The sequence below is a fragment of the Choristoneura fumiferana genome, chromosome Z (genome assembly GCF_025370935.1).
Source record: "Choristoneura fumiferana chromosome Z, NRCan_CFum_1, whole genome shotgun sequence".
Classification (NCBI taxonomy): Eukaryota; Metazoa; Arthropoda; class Insecta; order Lepidoptera; family Tortricidae; genus Choristoneura; species Choristoneura fumiferana.
In genome coordinates, this window is record NC_133472.1 from 9,946,191 (window position 1) to 9,966,402 (window position 20,212).

The 20,212-nt window shown below is 35.7% G+C and overlaps 3 protein-coding genes across 5 annotated transcripts in view; 1 reads left to right on the forward strand and 2 right to left on the reverse strand.

Annotated features, from left to right (window-relative positions):
- Positions 1-885: 885 nt before the first annotated feature.
- Positions 886-1,527, reverse strand: LOC141426795 (NEDD8-conjugating enzyme Ubc12-like). Its single transcript, XM_074085979.1, has 2 exons — positions 1,203-1,527; positions 886-989 (listed from the first exon to the last, which is right to left on the reverse strand). The coding sequence occupies exons 1-2, from the start codon at positions 1,309-1,311 to the stop codon at positions 925-927; spliced, it is 174 nt and encodes a 57-aa protein (XP_073942080.1). The 5' UTR covers positions 1,312-1,527; the 3' UTR covers positions 886-924.
- Positions 1,528-2,619: 1,092 nt separating this feature from the next.
- Positions 2,620-18,004, forward strand: LOC141426741 (uncharacterized). Of its 2 annotated transcripts, none has more exons than XM_074085885.1 (6): positions 2,620-2,860; positions 6,605-8,009; positions 8,995-9,166; positions 10,934-11,184; positions 11,522-11,705; positions 11,788-18,004. In XM_074085885.1, the coding sequence occupies exons 1-6, from the start codon at positions 2,792-2,794 to the stop codon at positions 13,415-13,417; spliced, it is 3,711 nt and encodes a 1,236-aa protein (XP_073941986.1). In that variant the 5' UTR covers positions 2,620-2,791; the 3' UTR covers positions 13,418-18,004. The 2 variants fall into 2 exon arrangements, with proteins under 2 accessions (XP_073941986.1, XP_073941994.1); XM_074085893.1 differs by having other exon boundaries at positions 8,998-9,166.
- LOC141426729 (uncharacterized) overlaps positions 17,144-20,212 on the reverse strand; it is a 33,735-nt gene continuing 30,666 nt past the window's right edge. For both annotated transcript variants that reach the window (XM_074085874.1, XM_074085864.1), the window contains exons 27-32: positions 19,896-20,148; positions 19,519-19,668; positions 19,064-19,221; positions 18,864-18,979; positions 18,684-18,786; positions 17,144-18,229 (exon numbers count right to left, since the gene is read on the reverse strand). In XM_074085874.1, the coding sequence (XP_073941975.1) occupies positions 18,092-18,229; positions 18,684-18,786; positions 18,864-18,979; positions 19,064-19,221; positions 19,519-19,668; positions 19,896-20,148 (918 nt within the window). In that variant the 3' untranslated portion in view covers positions 17,144-18,091. The remainder of the gene's footprint in view (positions 18,230-18,683; positions 18,787-18,863; positions 18,980-19,063; positions 19,222-19,518; positions 19,669-19,895; positions 20,149-20,212) is intronic.

Consider the following 20,212-nt stretch of genomic DNA (forward strand, 5'->3'; position numbering starts at 1 on the left):
GCATGTATATTATGCCTACTTAAAGGATGATGAACTATTAGTACCTACTTAAATTTTGCTACTTATTGTAGCTTTTATTTAATAATTTGTATGTGCGGCTCTAATCTTGAAAGTTAAATTTGACACACTTTTAGTAGTTGGATTGTCTTGAAATTTGGCATAGTACCTACTTATGTAAATTGAGTGCAATACAATAATCTGGTAGTAACATCCTGGTAGTCCAGCCAGGATCGTCTCCGCAGGACGGTACTCTTCAACGGTTAATGGCATTGATTTGAAATTTGGTATGCAAATGTAGATTTTGGTAAAAAAGATTTCTAGTTCATTTACTTTTATTCACTGTTTTTGCATTGTCATCCATCCGAATGTTCAGAATACATATATATCCATAACAAATTACAAGAGAACTTGAATACTAAAAATACCTACACATTGTGTTGTTTTTTAATTTTCATTTAAAGAAAGAAAGAAACTTTGCAATATTTTATTTGTGACAAAGTATGAAATAACACAATTTAAAATTTAAAAAAGTTGTTAAAATTAAGCTTGTAATAAAGAGTATTAGGTATGCTGTGTAAGATAACAAATAAAGTTCAAATATAAAATTGATTGAGGCACTCCATTGAATAGAGAATGAAGTTACAAATATAGAATGGAGTCCATTCCATATATTTAACTCAGGGAGTTTTTTTAAGCACATTATTTGTGTAAGGCAACATACATGATTATCTTGTTATGATTCTTGCAAAATTTTAGGATTAAGTGAATATTTGAGGAGCCATAATCAGTTAAGATGGGTATAAGTTCAGCTTCCAGTAAATGTTGAAAATAGGTGCAAATAAGTTAAATGAGGATTACCTAAAACTAAATACAAATCGGCCCCTCGATAAAAGCCCTCATCAGGACATATAATCAGTTTGAAGTTCAATAAGTCATCTTGATCAGGGAACTCTGTGCTACATGTTTAGGCAGATTCAATTCATTCAAATCTGAAAAGAAATAGCGCAACTTTTAAAAATAGGTATTTAAATGGCGGTATGATTGAAATAATCGAAAGATGCAAAATAACTACTGGTGACGTAGGTTACGCCGTGTAGATTTGTTAGTTCTCGATGAGATGAGACAATGATGTGAATTCAGCACTGCAAAGTAGAACTTAAGATGAAATTTTTCATCATTATAGTATTATTCCGTATTCCTACCTTTTGTGATCCGTAGCTGAGCTGCTGTTGCTTTCTTTTGTGATCCACCAGCTCTCGCTGTACCCTCCTCATCTTTCTTTTGCTGTTTTAGTGAAAAAAGTTTAATCATTGTCCTATTCTAATCGATATATAGAAATTACAACCACGACTTATTTTGACAGGGTATTTTTGTACACACTGTTTCAACGTTTATACGATTAGTAAATTAATAAAATAATTATATTTATGTGTAGATTTGATTGGTAACTAGATAATAATGTTAAATAAGTTTATTTTAGACCAATCACAGGCGAGTCAGACCTTAGTTTAGTCAGACAGTCAGCAGGGCTACTATGAAACTCGAAACTCGAAGTTCGTGTCGTGCGGTCCCACTGACACTTATACTATTTAATACGAGAGCGAGAGGGACAGTACGATACGAACTTCGAGTTTCGAGTTTCATAGTAGCCCTGCTGAATACTATTGCCACAGGTAAAACATAAAAACACAGACTGACTGAGGCTGGTATTGGTATTCTACTTAGATTCCATAATTTCAAGAATACTTCGGAAAAGATTACATTTCATTGTCCGTTCTAATGATTGATATTTTGATTAGTATAACAAAGGTATATCGGATCGAAAACGAAATCGAAGTAACTTCGTGGTAGCAAATCATCGAAACGAAGCCCGTAACTTCCAACTTCGAGTTTCGTGGTAGCACTCCTGAATGAATGAATAAATCACAAAGGTATTACATGAATTATACTAAAACCAAATCATTGTTTAAATTTTGTATTTATATACATTTACATTACACTGAAAAAAAAAAATCAAAATAATGTCTGCGCCTGCGTTAATTAAATAGTTACCACGATTTATTTATTTTATATACTGTTAAACTAAAATTGAGGTCGTTTCGCTTGATGTAGCCCTTGAAAAGTGAAATACCACTGTACCAATTGGTGCCACTACCACTAGAAACATGTTTATATGCCTGCTAACGGTACAAGTCTAATTATCTATCAATATATTCTTTGGTTAGGATGGGATATATAGCAATGAACAAAAGATACGAAGATAAAAATGGTCTGGCAGCAAAAGTACTGAGGCTCGATGGCTCATTATTAGGGTTCCATATCCGGCCAAAATATTCGTACCAAATTCGTACTGTATGTATGTACCTACTCTGACTGCATAAAAAGGCGCACTTTATTTGTGGCGTGGAGTGGACTGGACTGTGTAGGTTGTCTCAGGTAGTTGTAATCAGCAAGATTACGAAACTCGAAGTTCGTATTGTGCCGTCCCTCTCGCTCTCGTATTAAATAATATGTGTCAGAGGGACCGCACGACACGAACTTCGAGTTACGAGTTTTGTAGTAGCCCTGCTGTATATAAAAAAGTACTCTGTGGTTGTAATTCTTCAAGTGTCATTTTCATTTCATTATCTGTGTTGCGATGGCGCCTATAATAGCGTTATAGCGCTGGGTATTCTGCGAATATCAGGCCTAAACACTTATTGGTTTTAAATGGGATATTTTGTTATCAAACATATCTACAGCGAAAGTAAGAACATATCGGAGTTCAGTTCAAATTGCGCTAGAAAACATCATGGAAGTCGAAGATGTGATAGAACTTGGGTCTTCCGATGAAGAATCGGAGGTTCCACCGCGTAAAAAGGTATTACAATTTTAGTCTTTATTTTTAATTTTCAATCGATTGACACAGCGAATGCGTCCATGTAAAGTTACATTGTTTTATAAAACGAACTATCGACGTAGGATGGATGTGGCTGTTGATGGCTGCCCTAGGCGCTCCATTTACGTTCTGACGTTTACCCTCAACTACGTCCAACCGGTGCTAGTTTTTTTTACTAATATGATTATGATTACAAGAATAAGTTAATGTTAACCTTAATTTGGCAGTGTACAGTATATTTGACAACATTTAAGGCTTGCTTTTTGTTTTTTTTTATACATAGAATTTTCAGGACTCCAAAATTACGACGAAGCTTGAATCACGAGCTTTTTATTTTTGTCAAATTAAGGGTTAATAACGTATGTACTTATATACATTTTCACACTGTAGATTGTTCATGTTTTTTAAGCATATTGAATTTCTACTTTAACACCAAAGCAAAACGGCAGTTATGTATGTTGACGAAAACAGAGGTAAATAAACCCTATATTTACTGTGAAAGTGTGAATATCGATTCTCAGTTGTTCTGTACTTTTGCAAATATATTGGAACCCATTAATTTTTATCCTAATTATAGTCAACCTAATTTAATTTTTAGTATATTAACCTACTTATATATTTTATTGGCTTTAATAAGAATACAGAAAAACACCTGTTATTTCAAAAACCTATTCCTTTTTTGTTTTGTAGAGACTTCATTACCATATTATTTATTATGTGGAATTATTAGTTCTTTTTTGAATCTTATTTTTTCCAAATTGTCATCATTAGTGGATTGCACTCTTATGTGAAAACATGGCTGATTCTCCCACTCTTGATTATAATAGTTATACCGCTTATTCATTTTATACATTGATAATCCTGTCTGTATGCCATAAATTGGTTGTTACTGTGGTGGCTACTGTCTCTACCTCTATAATTAGCTTCTTTTGTTTGTGTCATCTGCTATGGCTTTAACCCTTTTCCAGGCCCTGCTAATTTAGATTATGCTACTACAAAATTAATCATAATCATTAATCATAGTCTTTTATTGTTTAGCTATCAGGGATTAATTTAAAAATGTTTTTTTTTATGACCAATTAGATAGAGGAGGTGATCCCCGTTCCGTCCAGCAGGTCTCGTTGGCCATACTATTTTTGATATTTTGTTATTATTTTAATTTTTATTGTATAATTGTTTTTTTTTAATATGCAACAAAAATTAAATAATATTTTAAATAAATATATCCTAGAAATAATTTTAAAAAATTGGGTTTGTACCATTTTTCTTAGAATTGAAATTTAATTGAATTGATTGCTACTGATACTTTTATTATAATATTGTGATGAGACGGAAGGAAAACAACTTGACATAAGATGGCGACAAGACAGTGTATTAAAAAAAAACTAACTACTACAGAGTATGAATAGATGGCGCTAGTGATGAGTTAATCTCTTTTCACAATTTAATATTTATTTAATATTTTAACAATTTTGTTAATTTAGCAAGGTCATTTGTGACCTGGTCTTTATATTATGCAATACTTATATACCTAACAGCACATACCTGACAGGCCAGATTTCCTTTTCTTTTTACTTTTGAACTGGTTCATAGGAATTTTGCTCTTTTTTCCTTCTCTGATAGGTATTTGTCCTTATCGAGATACCATTTTTTTACTGTTTTTTAGGGTTCTATACCCAAAGAAAGGGTGCCAACGGAACCCTATTACTCAGACTTCGCTGTCTGTCTGTCCGTCCGTCCATCCGTCCGTCCGTCCGTCTGTCACAGGGCTCTATCTCTTGAGACATAATTGCTAGGCACTTGAAATTTTCACAGATTTTATATTACTATGGCCGCTATACCAACAAATACTAAAAATAGAATAAAATGAATATTTAAGGGGGGGTTCCCATAAAACAAAAATGATATTTTGCTGTTTTTTCGCTCTATATTAATAACGGCAACAGGTAGACACTTGAAATACAGAATATTTAGTTGTATTACCACTTTAAAATAAATAATTAAATTAAAATAAAATATTTTTTTAAGGGGAGCCCCTCCCTTCATACAACAAACTTGTTTTTTCTTTGCTTTTTTTGCTAATGTCTAATGTTGTATAGATAATGGTACGGAACCCTTCATGCGCGAGTCTGACTCGCACTTGGTCGGTTTTCTGATATTTTGTCTTTTGAGTTTCTTCATGGTTGCAGTCTATCCCAAATACAGACATGTAAATACATGCCAACAATTATGTCAAATAAGCGAAAGTTTACTGTCAGTTTTACATGATTATTGTTAATGGTTGATTAATACTTACATTAACCTCGTAAGACTACATACATGTAGACCATGTCTAATTTTGACCATTAGAATTTGAAACAAGCTTTGGCATATGTTCTAAATTTAGGGTGTTGGGCCTTGCAAGGTTAAAGTTGTATAGTCTACAGTCCTGAAAATATTTACGTGTTACTGCAGTCTCTGTCATAATTGTGCCTATTTGTGTTATGTTGTTGTGGTACTCGAAATATTTATTTTACCCCTTAAATTTGTCTTAATACTTAGTAGAAGTACCCTAGGTTATTACAGCCTATAATATGCTTATGTTTAAGTGAAAAATATGCTAATTAAATTTACCATTTTGAAAACACTTAGTGCATCAGCAACATGGTCCCAATTTAATATAGATTGTGTTTATTTTTGTCTTTGTTACACAAAATTATGGTGCTCTATTGCTCTGCGAAAGTGTGTTGGTTAAACTGTGTAGTTGATCAAGTTATGTGATAGTCATTATCAGAAAATAGTAGACAAGTGAATTCTGGATAATTATGTTTTTCTTTTGCCCTTTTAATAATAACATGTTGTTTGGATTAATATGAGTTCATAAGTCTTCAACTTAATCTTTCCTTTTGATTTAAAGCGAATTTGCTTTGAAGGCCAGATGTATATAGACAAAACGACGCGATAATATTACTAGCTGTTGCCGGCGTCTCCGTCTGCGTAGAAGTATGAAAAATAGTTTACGTCCTATTGTCACTTACTGAATATACACAAAAAAAAAATAGATCAAGCCGTTTCAGAGGAGTGTGATCACAAACATTGTAACCCGAGAATTTTATATATTAGAAGACAATGATGTTGTTATTCTTACAGCTGACATTGAAGATAGGACAGTAAAAGTATTATATACAAAACCTTACTATTACTAATATTACTTAAGCTATTATGAGACATCCATACTAATATTATAAATGCGAAAGTGTGTTTGTGTGTTTGTCCGTCTTTCACGCCGTAACGGAGCGACGGATCGACGTGATTTTTGGCATAGAGATAGTTTATGGGCCCGTGAGTGACATAAGCTACTTTTAATTCCGGAAAAATGCACTGTTCCCAAGCGTGGGAGCGTTACGCGCTCATTCCTGCATGTTTGCTCGTGTCTGGTCAAAGCACACGTTCTCGCTCGCGCTTATGCTTATGCTTAACGCTCGAAGAAAACAAAACCGCACCTGTGCGCGCGTACACACGTTTTTAAAAACGAGCTTTTTACGCGCGTATAAAACGGTAGTCTGTAACCGCCCTTAAACTAATGGAGTTTTACTATTACTATTTACTTAAATGCCATCCCACACTACAGATTTTGGTCAGTATAATCTGTGGTTATTTGTATACAGGATAAGCGAAATTGACCTCCCTACCTTATTATTTTTATAATGTCTTTATCATATAATTGTTACTCCATATTTTTTTTAGATGAAAACTGTCGAAAATGCAATGGTACATATTCCAACGAAGATACACGGAGTCACCATCCAACCAGTTAAGTTGAATCCCATGAATACCCAGAAGTTATTTTCAGGAAAAAATATCACTGTGACCAAATTACCAAAGCCAATAGCTCAAGCCAGTAAAGCCAGGCAAATGAAAACACCAGATAAGCCGGTTCAAAAACCATTAAAAGGGATTGCGAAAAAAAAAGTTTTATTGAAGTCCAATGCAAACATGAATAAAAACAGGATGCCATTAGTAATAAATCCCTTTAGTCAAGTAAAAAAGTATGTTTCACAACCTTTTGTAAATTGTGGTGTCACAAAATTACAAAATCCCATTCCAATAGCAAACTTGCCTGCACTAAAAAAATTGCCACCCAGTGTCACAATTAAAAAGACTGTTACTACAGTAAAACCTTCAGGCAATATAGTTAACATTCCGAAAGTCGTACCGAAAAAAATAAACACCATAAAAAATATTAAAGCTCCAGTAGTGCAAACAGTTGAGCTTGATGATGAAGAACCCCCTGTGCAATATACAGATCGTCCTCAGTGGTATGTGAGACCAGAAGAGCAAACTGAAGCCAATGTTTCATCTACACAAGAGAATATAAATAATAAGGAGCCAGAAAAACCGGCCTACATTGAAATCACAATAGAGGATAGCCCAATAAAACCACCAAAAGCCAAACGAACGCGCGAGCTAAGTATCGAAACCGTTGTTACGATTGAAGATAGTCCAAATAAGGATACAACAGTTAATGCTGATCCAGATAATGGTGGTGGCAGTGATGATGAACCAAATACTAGTAAAAAGATCCCACACAGTAAAAAGAAACTTGAGTATGAGCATAAACTCCCAAGCTTAGAAGAAACGCACACATTTGAAATTGAAATTGATCCTATTGCAGTGAACGAACCTATTATTAATACAGAAAAAGAAAGTGAAATCATTGCTTTAACACCTGATATTGTTGAAGTGACAGAAACAGCAGTAGAGATAGCTCAAAACAAAGAGGAAGACATATCTGTTGTTCAAGCTAAAGCAACCCAATCTAAAGAGGTGGCTGGACCTTCAACAGTGGTCAATGACATAGAAGAAAATGAATTCAGTTCTACTTATTTAAGCTTTATCAATTTATGTCTCCAGTTAGAAGACTCTGATGATATGAAAAAAATTGTAGAAAAGAAAATTAAAACATATTACAGGCAGGTCCCTAAAGAATACACACAGTCGGAAGAGTTTATAGATATGGTCTTCAGTAAAGTCTCTGCTATCAAGGCTGCACCGGAGAAGATGTATTTGTATATTAAAGATGTTGTAGATGAATTAAATTTACAACGAAAAATGGCCAAACAAATGCCAACACAAGAAGCTAAACCTGAAGGTGGGTTGGTTTTTACAAGCTTTTATTTAATATCACCCATGTATTTGTTTGCTAGAATTTTGCAATTTAATTTTGATTCACTTTGTTCGGTTTGATTTTAAATTTGGTTTACTTAAGTAGATTGTATGTCAAGGCAAGTACAATCTGAAAAAAACTTATATTAGTATATGTGTATTAAAAAAAATACTTAAACTTTATTGGTATGTAACCAATAAAATTTTGAAATAAATGTTTACTCAAGGTTTGTTTCTTGTGGAATATTATTAAATTACTTTTTGACTGCTCATGCTCGTAAAGTTCGTATTTATGCTGGATCTAGGCGACATAAAATTCCTTTTTGTGCTCTTGTGCATAAAGTAAAATCTTCGTCTAAGACCAAGGCAATCAGGTGTAAACAGCTACAAACAAAGAAGTTTCTACATATATTTTTTTATAATTTTTAATTTATATAAAACTAAAAATCAATGAAATCAATCAAAATCGCTACTAATATTATAAATGCGAAAGTAACTCTTGTCTGTCTGTCTATTACGCTTTCACGTCGAAACCACTTAACCGATTTTGATGAAATTTGGTATATAGGTAGTTTGAGCCCTAAGGATCAACATAGGATACCTTTCATTCCGGTAGAGGGCGTCACCGCGCGATAACCTAGATCCGCGCAGACGAAGTCGCGGACATAAGCTACTAAATCAGTAAAAGTAGAAATTTATAACTAACTTATAATTATATAATGATGCATAAACAATCAAAGGTACATAGTAAGTGAACAATTGCTTCCACTGTTGATATTTCATTTCCTCGCCATCAATCGAAGTGAAAAGCAGAGTGTAAAACTCGAACATTAAACCCATTTTCCTCTCGACGTGTCTATCCTCCTTTATATAAAAGTCTCGGGTAAAATGGCTTGTTTATGCTCTTGTTGTACAATCTACTATTGATGACTTGCCATTAGGTCAGGTAATAAAAAATATACTGTTTTCAGAAGAAGAAACTTTTAGTCTTGGTAAAGATGGAGATTTTGATCCAAGCAAGCAGAGACAGATCCGCAAACTAGAGAAGACCCTTAAAAAGCTAAACAGAGCTATTCATAAACTGGAGATGCAGGAAGTAGACTTTGATGATGATGAGGATTCAGTGTATTTACTTACAGAAAAGTAAGCTTTTTTACTTTATATTATTTCTGTTTCACCAGTCTTATTTTTCCACTGCTGAGCCTTCTCTCAAATTAAGAGGTTTTCGGTTGTAGTTCTCAGGCGGACTCAGTGTAAATTGGGAACTTCATACCTAATTATTGAGACACAGGTGTGTACAAGCTTCCTTGCGACGTTTTCCTGTACCGAAAAGCTCATAACAAAGATAAAGGTTTTTATCTAAAATTTAAATATTTTAGTATATTTATTTCCGTTCATTATGCCTTGATCACACGTACCGAGCAAACGGGGAGACAGTAAAATGTTTTTCTCGGCCGAGTCAGTGATGTAAGCGAGTTACATGTTTTGAAATTAGGACAGTCAGTTCACTTCAAAAATGGCGCGCGCGGTGACGTGACGGCCGAGTGGCGAACATTACATGTTCAGACCTGCCGAGTGAGCGAGCGAGACAGTGCGGGGTGCGGGGAAGGACACTCAGCCTAGTAGATAGAACGGGAGCCGAGCTACTGTCTTGCCGCTTCGTTCGCCCGAGCGCTCGGCCGAGCACTCGGCGCTATGTTTATACGAACCGAGTACTCGGCCGAGAGCACTGTTTCGCCCGTTTGCTCGGTACGTGTGATCAAGGCATTAGAATAGAATAGGCAAGGCATCACCATTTTTGTGGGACTACACTGGATTAAAAAAAAACCAATGTACTTCGTCTCACAAAAATGGTGATGCCTGTCTGATAACAAAAGTACTCGAGAGTATTAAGCAAAAAAAAAGCTTAAAATGGTGCTATGATCAAAACATTGAACAGGGGTGTCGTCCATTTTCGAAAAAAACTTAAAAGTCCAAATATCTCGGAAACCGTGCAACTTTTACTAAAGCTATTATAGCCTTATTATAACGTCCTAAGCGCCTTCTATCCGTAGTTCAAGGATTATCCACTCATTACCTAACATTCTGTATATCTAAATAATATCTCAATATCTCAAAAACCGTGAAACTTAGCATAATAGTAAGGTAAACTTACGAGTGCTCGTCACTGTCCCAGTAGTTGGCATCTTCAATTTTATGTCATTCATTAGTAATAGGGATGACAGCAGGGTGTCGTCTATGGGCGTTAGAATCATGAAATTTGGCATGGTTGTGTTAATTTAACGTCAATGAAAACCATGATGTAATTTTAGGGAATTCCCACGGGAATTTAATAAAATCCTGGAATTTCTATTCAACTGCTGTATCTAATGATTTACGCGTGCGAAGCCGCGGGTAAACGCTAGTAAGGTATAAAAGTGACCATTAAAGTATGTTCTGGTTTTCTTATTTTCACAAATTGAGGTCAGTTCAACAATAGTTTTAAAGTGAACAAAACAGTATAAACAAAACGCACATCGTTTTAATAACCGACTTCAAAAAAAGGAGGTTATGAATTCGGATGTATTTTTTTATGTTGGTTACCTCAGAACGCCGTCAATTATGAACCGATTTGAAAAACGACAATTTAATTTTCGGGAATACCCACGGGAATTTTTAAAAATCCCGAAGTTTCAATTCAGCTGCTGGATCTAATGATTTACGTGGGCGAAGCCGCGGGTAAACACTAGTTTTTTTATTAAATATGTATTTGTTTTAGTAGTACATAAAAATACCTAAAAACGCGCTCGTTCAGACCAACCATTTCCTCGCCCCTATCCCCCCCGCTCTCGCCTTCGCACCCCTGTCCCCATTGATTAGCCCTAGAAACTAATACTAACGCTAACATTCTTGTTTATTTTCTATTCTAAGATACAAGGAGAAGATGGTTCGTGTTCACGCTAAATTCTGCCAGTTGACAAATTCAAAAATGCCGTCGGAGCCTCGGCTTGTGATAGAACCGCGGCCGGGTCTGGCACCTGGGCCTGCGAAGCGGCTCGAGGCCTGGATCAACAAAAATAACTCGCTCACGTTCCCAGATTTTCACGACGTTTTGCGATGCGTGAAAGAGGCTAATGTAGAAGATAAGCTAGACTGGACTGACGCCTTTATAATGGAAGAAGGTACCTATTTGTTTTTTTAGCGCCTGTTTTTTTGTTTTTTTAGGTTATAGAGTTTAAGTTGATCATGAAGTTATCATTTGAAATTGAAAAATATTTCGACTTATAGCATTAACTTAAAAAATTTTTGTTACACTAGAAATTAAATACCTATGTCAAATAATTTTGTCAAATGATTTACTGAAAAATTACGAAAATCTTAATCAATAATTATTTTTTGCCAGATACCAAAATTTTGGCAGACTATCTTAAAATTATATGGGCTTTTTATGTTGTTCAAATTTATGTTAACAACATTATTATTAATTTTGTCACTTACGGTATTTATAAAAAATTTCAGCAAGGGATCTATTCATTCGTTGCGGTAAAAAATTACAAAGGCGGAGACAAGAAAAAGAATGGAGAATAGCCACATCTAGGGTCACTCTTGTAGAAGATCCTGCAGACCAAAGCACAGAATTAAAAAAACGATTGGAAGAAAATCGCCGACTGGCAAGCACTAAAGAAACTGAAGTTTTAAATAAGTATGTCAAACGCTTTACTCTACCTGTTTGTTACTTCAATTACTTTTAAGATAAATTCATTGATTTATGTTTATGATTCCAGGTTCTCTGACAGACAAAATCAATTAAAGCTGGAAGCAGTAGATATAAACGACAAGGAAGCAGAAGAATCTCCCGTCGAAAGTGAAGAAGAAGAAAACGATGTGCGCTTGTCTCTAGAAAGTAAGCAAAGAAGAAAAGAAAGACTAAAAAGACTTCTGCAGGAACAGTCAAAAAAGAGTTCTACTAAGAAAACACAACCTACGGAAATTAACAAAAATAAGGAGATAGTCGGCAACACCAAACCTGACGATAATAAAGCAGCCACTGCAAGTGAAGAAGCTACTCACGATGACAATAGCATTCAATCGCTAAGCGATGATGATAGTAATGAAGTTGGCTCAGATGTAGATGAACTACATTTGTTACAAAAATTACATTCTGAACATGAGAGACGAAGTGACTCTTCATTGGAGTCCTCTGGTTCCGAGTCGCCCATAGCCATTTCTGATTCATCGGACACAAATTCTGACGAAGTTAAAAAGAATAAAGAGGAAAAAATTTGTGATATTATTAGTATTGAAAATTCGAGTTACTCTGATGAGTCTGATTCTCAACAAAGTAATGAAATAACAAACAAAACGCTCTCTGTGAACATTGAAGGGAGTATGGATATTGTATGCTCTTCTGAGACTAATGCAAAAGATACACACCTAATCAATGATCCACTAGAAGAACCGCTTCCCACATCATCGGACATAGAATGTAATGTGTCAGGGTTATTGTTATCTGAACATACCGAGTTTGGTAAGGATATTACGTCTGCAGACGAATGTTTGAAGGAGAGAACGAAAATTATACTTGAAAAAAGTTCGAGTATCACACCAAAGAGTAGTGAAATACATAAAGATACCTATGTAATCGATAAACCTAATCATTTGGAAAAAGCCGAATATATATGTAATATGCTGGACGACTTAGTTACCCAATTTACCTCTAAAGAAAGTGCTAATGAATTTAAAAGTGACAGTAATAACAAATCAAATTCTGAAAACTCTAAGGATGTGGAAGAACCTACAATAAGTTTAATTTTACAGCCACCTACAGTTGACGAATCTTTACCAGAACCTCTGTCTATAGATTCATGTATGAATTTAACGAGTGATGCAGAACGTAAGGACGTGTCTAAACTGACATCAAACTCAGTTCATTCCGCTTCCGAAGAAATTACTGGCGTATCTTCTGTTATATCTTTACTAAATGAAACTTGCGAGGAAAATTCTTTTTGTGCCGGATTGAAAAGTAATGGACGAACACAAGGCAAATTGGAGAGTTCGGAAGCAATTCGAAGTGACGATGTTTGTACTGAAGCGGCAATGGAAAGCGAAATTTTAATAAGTAATGTAGTATCGATTAGGAAACCTGATCTAACAGATGAGACATTGAAAGAAAATCTGAATCCTAACCAAGATCTTGACGATACTATGACCACACAACACGACTCGGGTAGTACTCAAATTATTAGTAACGGAAATTCAAACGTGGATTCTGATCTACAAAGCGTTATGAATTCATCCACTAAAAATGACGTTACTGACGCAGATGTTCAGGAGAATGCCATTGTCATAGAAAAGCCATCACCAGAACAGGCAGTAGATAGTGTAGAGAAAAAACTAGAAGACATTGTGATGTGAAACAGTTGCATCGAGAGCAACGTGGTCAAATAAAACAATTTGTAATACTTTGTTACGGTGTCTCGAGTGATAATATTGCTGTGTTTTCTTCAGATTATATACTATTATAGCTTGATGCGGGAATTAACTGATACTACTAGTGTTATTCTAAACCTTTAGAAGTGGTAGACCGTCTAATACGCAGGTCTTAGGACATAGCAAAACCTTTGACAGCGGCGCTACAGTAAATGTCATTAGCTAGAAAGCATACTGTAGCTGCCAACCCACTGTAGCTGTCATTACGACGATGCATACATGGTGTTGCTGACTATTAATTGTTTTTAGTCTTACTGCATATCGTAAATCAGGTTTTAAATGCGGCGAACCTTTTTAATTTTATATAATTTAGTAACTGTACAGTATCTAAGACAACAAACCGCGTGGTGGTTGGCGCCGCCACGGCGAAAACATATTTTGTATTTACTCGAGTCCGATTCATATTCTCATTTCTCGTTTTTTCATCAGTTGGTATACATTTTTTGTTGTGTATAAGCATAACCGTAGTAATGATCTCTGGTATCGTATCAGCTTCGGGACAAAACAAATTAAAGCTACATTATTGCTTAGTTGTAACGGGTAGCGCTTTCAAAACTTCAAATTTTCGATCACGCCATCGGGAATTAGCTTTTTTTTATTGTTTCATTACCTAAGACAAATATTTCACACGGATACAAATTGGCTGAATTGCTCCAACACAAATATATTATAAGAACTCATTGACGTGTATATTAAATCTCTAAGAGTGTGGGCATTCGTACGTAATTTTATTTTTTTGATCAAATTTTGCAAAATTATAGTTCCGTTTTAACACCTTTTTGTACGGGCGAAGGAAAGCATTGTCTGGAAACCTGCGAACACCTGCCAAAAAATTTACAGGTGTGTGTGTGAATTGTCCAATCAGCACTAGGGCCGCATGGGAACTGCGGCCCAAGCCCTCTCGTTCTGAGAATATGTCTGTGGCCTGCAGAGGGACATATACATAGGTCGAGATGATGAATTTTGTACACTGGTGGAATTCTCTTACTCTTTAAAGAACGCTATCACCAAAAAATAAATTGATTCTATAATTGTGATGAGAGACCATGATTTATTGTTACTATTAAAAGTATTTATTTAATGATTCTTAGTTTCATAAATTATAAACATTATTAAATTTGGAAGACAGTTTAAAAACAAGCATTAATTTGGTCAAGTATGTAATCGTCTACAGCTTAATAATAAATAAATAATTATAATTTAATAACTGCATTGTAGATGGAATCATATGATTCGCAGGGCCATTTCTGAAGGAAATTTAGGGTGAAGTATAGGCTTTTCACTGTACGGTCAAGGACTTTAATTCATGAGCCAACATGAAACCATGCTACAGTAAACATCATGGCATAGTGGCATCGCATTCATTAACAAGGAAAGTCGTAGTGACTTTTCCTTTTGAAAGGTTCCATGAGGGCTCATGAATTAAAGTCCTTGACTGTACCTATTATACTGTTATATTTAGTTGATATTTAATAATAGAGTTAAATGCCTATTTTGAACAGTTCAATAAATACTAAATACTATCTTATCTGTCTATACTGTATTTGTTTGTATGTCAAAGTTAAAGGCCATAGTCCGGTTTCCATAGTAAGTCGGCCCTTACATCGATTGGACTCGGTTTTTTTTGTGAAGTTTCTTATATATAGTGAGTAGAATATTTACGCTGAGTATGAACATTCTACTTGTGACAGTTCTTGACTTATGATTTTTTTAATGACTATTTTTTATGTGATTGTGAAGTACTGACATCTCTAGATATTTAGGTAAGTAGTATGCCAATGTATGGTCCATTCTGAGCAAAAAATCTAGAGGTGTCACTACTTCACAATCACATAAAAAAATTTTTCATGATTTTTTTTTCAAAAGTTCCAATTCAAATGATTTATTCAGTAAATAGGCCGCAATGGGCACTTTTACACGTCATTTCTTTTAAACTACCAGCGCTTTCGGAAAGACCATCATTGCCAAGAAGAACGCGCCGCAAGAAACTTGTACGTGTGTGATAACAAGTATTCGATTTTTGCGGGGCGATACAAATCTATAGGTATAAAGAACATCATTTTAGAATTTGAAGCAAATCGCTTGAATACATCCCGATAAACAATACATTAAGAAAATCTAAAAAAAAAAAAATAAGTCGAGAACTGTCAAAAGAAGGAGGTTCAGTTCATATTCAGCAGAAAATGTTCTTCACTATAAGAGGTACTCACAAAAAAAAACCCGAGCCCATTTAATAAAAACTTCTTGTGGAAACCCAAACCCGACTATGGCCTTTATATTTTGTCATTGGTCTGAATATTTTTCATTATTGCAATGGTCATAAAAATATGGCAGCCGTTTATAACAATATATGATTAGCTGGTAATACCTGAGCATTTATATTCTATTTCACATAGTCATACATAACCAAATCCTTACATATTCGTGCAACTCGAGTACAGTCGAAACATTTGATTTCTATCTAATCCTATGTAGAACGTTCTCACATTAAGTGTCATTATAATTCCCTTATCGATGTCACTATGACTTTTTATACTAAAAGGTTCCATAGTGGGTCACGATTCAGTTGGTTCGAGTGTACATAACTGGTCTCATATTGGTATAGTATACTCACCGGCACAAAATTTGGCCCTCTTCACAACAACAAACAACCTATTACAAAATTACCTATTATTGCTGTACATTTAAGGGCCTGATGTTTTACTGCTCAGTTTAAGTTCATGTTGATTGATTTATAGTATCTGAAAATAATACAGGGTGACTTGAAGTTCGATTCAGATATTTGTAACGATAATCCTCTTGACACATCTACAGTCAATGCTAGACGGGCAAGGGCTAAGAGAAACTACAGAAAAGAACATAGGTAATTTTTTTACAGTAGAGGACTTACGCGGAAGCGATAAGATCATTATTGCATACATTCCAACCATATATTATAGATCCTTACAGGCTCTGTAACAGAGAACTGCTCGATGTTTTTTTCGGCCCGTCACTTTTTTAATATCACTACCTCTCAGTGGCAATAGGCAGTTCCGCCCAAATTAACCGATCAGATTTTTTTTATCATTAATCGTAATAAAATTAATAAACTTAATGTCAGCTCAAAAGAAACGGTCTAAAATAGTAAATTCATGATTATCTCTTACAAAGCGATCTAAATGACATCAGGTTAATACGACATAAATATATGTTTTTATCAAATATAAGCATAATAAGTAGACAAAGGTAATTTGGGCCGATGACAGGTTTCTCAATTATTTATTAAACTTAAATAAAATTTTCTGACTGGAGAAAGTCGCGACTGATTTTTACCGAGTATTTTTTGTTAGAATTTTAAGAGCTTCGTGTGAGATTGAGAATTTATGCGAAACGAAGTGTCGAGTTGAGGAAAGGATGATAATAAACTAGCTATGTGAGGTGCCTTTGAAGTCTAGCCCTAATCGAGGATATTTTTATACACTTCACGACGATTTAAATGAAAATGGCAATGATTATTATTTTATTTTATATCGATTGTCTATATTATGTAAAGGGGCTCCTAGACGGGCCATATTTTCACTGCAATATGTGGCCGGCAACTATTGGTGTCCCTGTCTAACATGTGAGTAAGAGAGGGACACCAATAGTTGCCGGCCACAAATTGCAGTGAAAATATGGCCCGTCTAGGAGCCCCGCTCTATTCTATTCTATTAGGTGCGTGTGTTAATATTTTTGTTCAAACATAAGAAGGACCCAGAAACTTATTTTGATCGAGGCTGGCCTCTGTTAAAACGAAGTTTAATCCTACCATGTGATGTGACTAGAGGTGGATTTGGGCATTGCAGATACAACTTAGTCTCTGCCCACTACACTTTATCGTACCGTGGCCGTAATAGGAACGTATCAGGCACGGAGTGTAACGCGATGCGGACAACAGCATGTCAACGGCGTGTCATACCCGTGTAACTATAACCTATAACGTATTGACGTGTTCTTCATGCTCCGTGCATGGCACGCGTGCTACGTGGGCATAGCCTCATTATTTTCAATACAAACAATATATTTTTCTCTGACACGTTCCTGTTACGGTTATGTACGGTATAATGGGCAGAGACCTTTAAGACTTAAACAGGTGGGGTTTGTATATCGATGTTAAAAGCATCCCGTAAATAGAAAAGTAAGTTTAATATTCATATATTTTGTGTGATTGTAAATATAAAAACAGTAGAAATGGAATATGAGTATGGGAGCCCGTATATTCCTGTATGTAATAAAAATACCTATAGTTAGACTTTCAATAAGTGATGTTATAGATATAGAGTACTTGTCTAGTTTCTTATTAAATTAATTTGCATGTACCTTTACTTTTAAACTTATTATTATGTATGACTTCGCCATTTGTATCGGTGTGGTCGAAAGTGGTGTTTTTTACTAGATGTCGTAAACCTGACTAGTCATGCTCATGTGGCTACTGTTGGGGTTTACTCCAGCTAGTTAGAAACGTGTCAAATATAAATAAACAAATGATTTTAACTGTCACAACATTTTATTTACAATATTTACAAAGGTTATTTTCTTAAGTACATAATAGTAAAGCTATCCTTGGCATAATATCACGCGTTAGGAGAAGCAGACGGGTCCCACTGTGAAAGTAAATGTGTGTTCAGCGTCAGTAAATGAGAGTGGCAGGAAGTCGCTGATTGGCAACCGTTCAGTCCGAGATGTCTTGATCTCCAGTACGACCTCTCCTATACCCGCCTGAAAAAAATAATTATAATACTAATTATTAACAACCTACTTGGGTCAATTTCATGATCTTGAATGGTGAATCTTCACTCTCACAGTGTTTATATTTAGGTACAGTCGCCATCAGATATTTCGGAACAGCCCAGTTGATCAAAAATATCGGAGCATGAACTCTATGCCTTGAGAATAGCTGATGGCGACTAAACAACAACGTTACTTGGCTGTCTACAAGTACAAGTTACAGCTAGTGGCTCGAGAGAATAAGGCTTTTTTTTTAAATATTAGAAAATACCTAAACTACCCATGACTTGATCTACTTCAGTACCTTCCTCTTTTACTAGCAGTCTATTAGTAATCTTACCTTTAAGGCATAGAGAAAAAGAACGTAAAGAAACGTTAGAAAAGATTATTTAAATGTTAAGTAGTTAGCTACTCTAGTTCTTCTGACTTACACCTGAATCCTTACCTTACAGTCATCCTTAATCAACAACGGCTCTTTAAATTCGACGGAATTTTGTCCAATGAGTTTAATGTTATTTATTTGGCTGATTTCACTGGGAATATCGGCTCTGAAAAATAAAAAAGTCTTCGTACAAGCACTCACTGATTATTTATTTATTGAATGCTCGGAATATTTTTGCATTACCTTTGTTCAGCCTTTGTACTGACACAAGTGTACGTGAAGTTCTGTCGTGCACCGTTTGACAAGAGTCTTAGGAACCGGAGTTGAATGGATCCAGTACCTTCTCGCTCGTACATTATCTGCAAAGACACCCGTTTATTAATTCGTTGGTAGAGACAATATTGAGGAACACTTGATTAGATTAGATCTTTGATAGTGCATACTCGGTATCCGTTGTCAACTTGTGAAAATTTCTGTGACGGATGATTTGCAGTGTAACTGGTAACAGTTTCTTTTGCGTCAGGGTAGAGGCAGGTGCTGTGGCCGCTGCAGAACACTCTGATAGGTAGGCTTCCGCCACGGGCGTCGATCCAGTAGTAACCTGTAAGATAAAAATAATATCATGAAGGTAATACCTACTTAAGTACCTACCAAAACACTACTTATTGACCCAGTGGTGGTGTATTGTAGGTACGTACAGTCACCAGCATCAATATCTGACAACAAGCGTGCATAAATATCTGATACGACTCTATTTTTAGGGTCGGAAGAACGTGTCAGATATTTTTGCATGCTCCGCTGTGGCAGATATTAATGCTGGCGACTGTACCTACCTATACATATTGGTGACTTTTACTGTAAGTACTTAAGTGCCTATAGCAAATTCTAAAAGGCCTACCGTCGGTTGCGTTAGGATGTGTAGTTCTTAAATCCCGACAAGACAGCGCAGGGTTAGATTGCGTGCCTCTTGGTCGATTGGCTGCATCTATGGCGGTGCGCGCCGCTATCACGCCGTTCATTATCTCTCGCGTCCATTCTACTTCCTCTTCTGAAAGTAAAAAGGAAAATCAAAAAAGCTTTATATTTCTACCTTCTTACTGTATTCATGATAGATACATGATAGATTACAGCTTTGCAGTTAGAAAACCAATGCACTGTAAAATTCAGAAATGTGCAAATATAAGTACATAGATTCCTAGTAACTGTTCTCAAATCACGCCCCGCCTCCGACTGTCGCAGTAGAAAAGAACTTTTAATAAAATTTAAATCTATCACCTTCTTCGACTCCGTCATCAGTTGCAGATTCTTCATCCTCTACGCTTCGTTTCCTTCGGTATGAGCTAAACAGTTCTGGAGGCAGTTGTGGCGCGGGCGCCTGCGGCCCTGGGGGCCCGGGAGCGCCAGCTGGCCCTGGCTGGCCTGGTCTGCCGTCAAGCCCCGGCGCACCCTTAGGGCCTAGGGGCCCTTCAGGTCCTGGTATACCTGGGGGCCCAGGCTCCCCCTTTGCACCTTGAGGACCATAGGGACCCTGCGAAGGTAAATTATCTCTAATATATAAAATTCTCGTGTCACATTGTTTGTGACCAAACTCC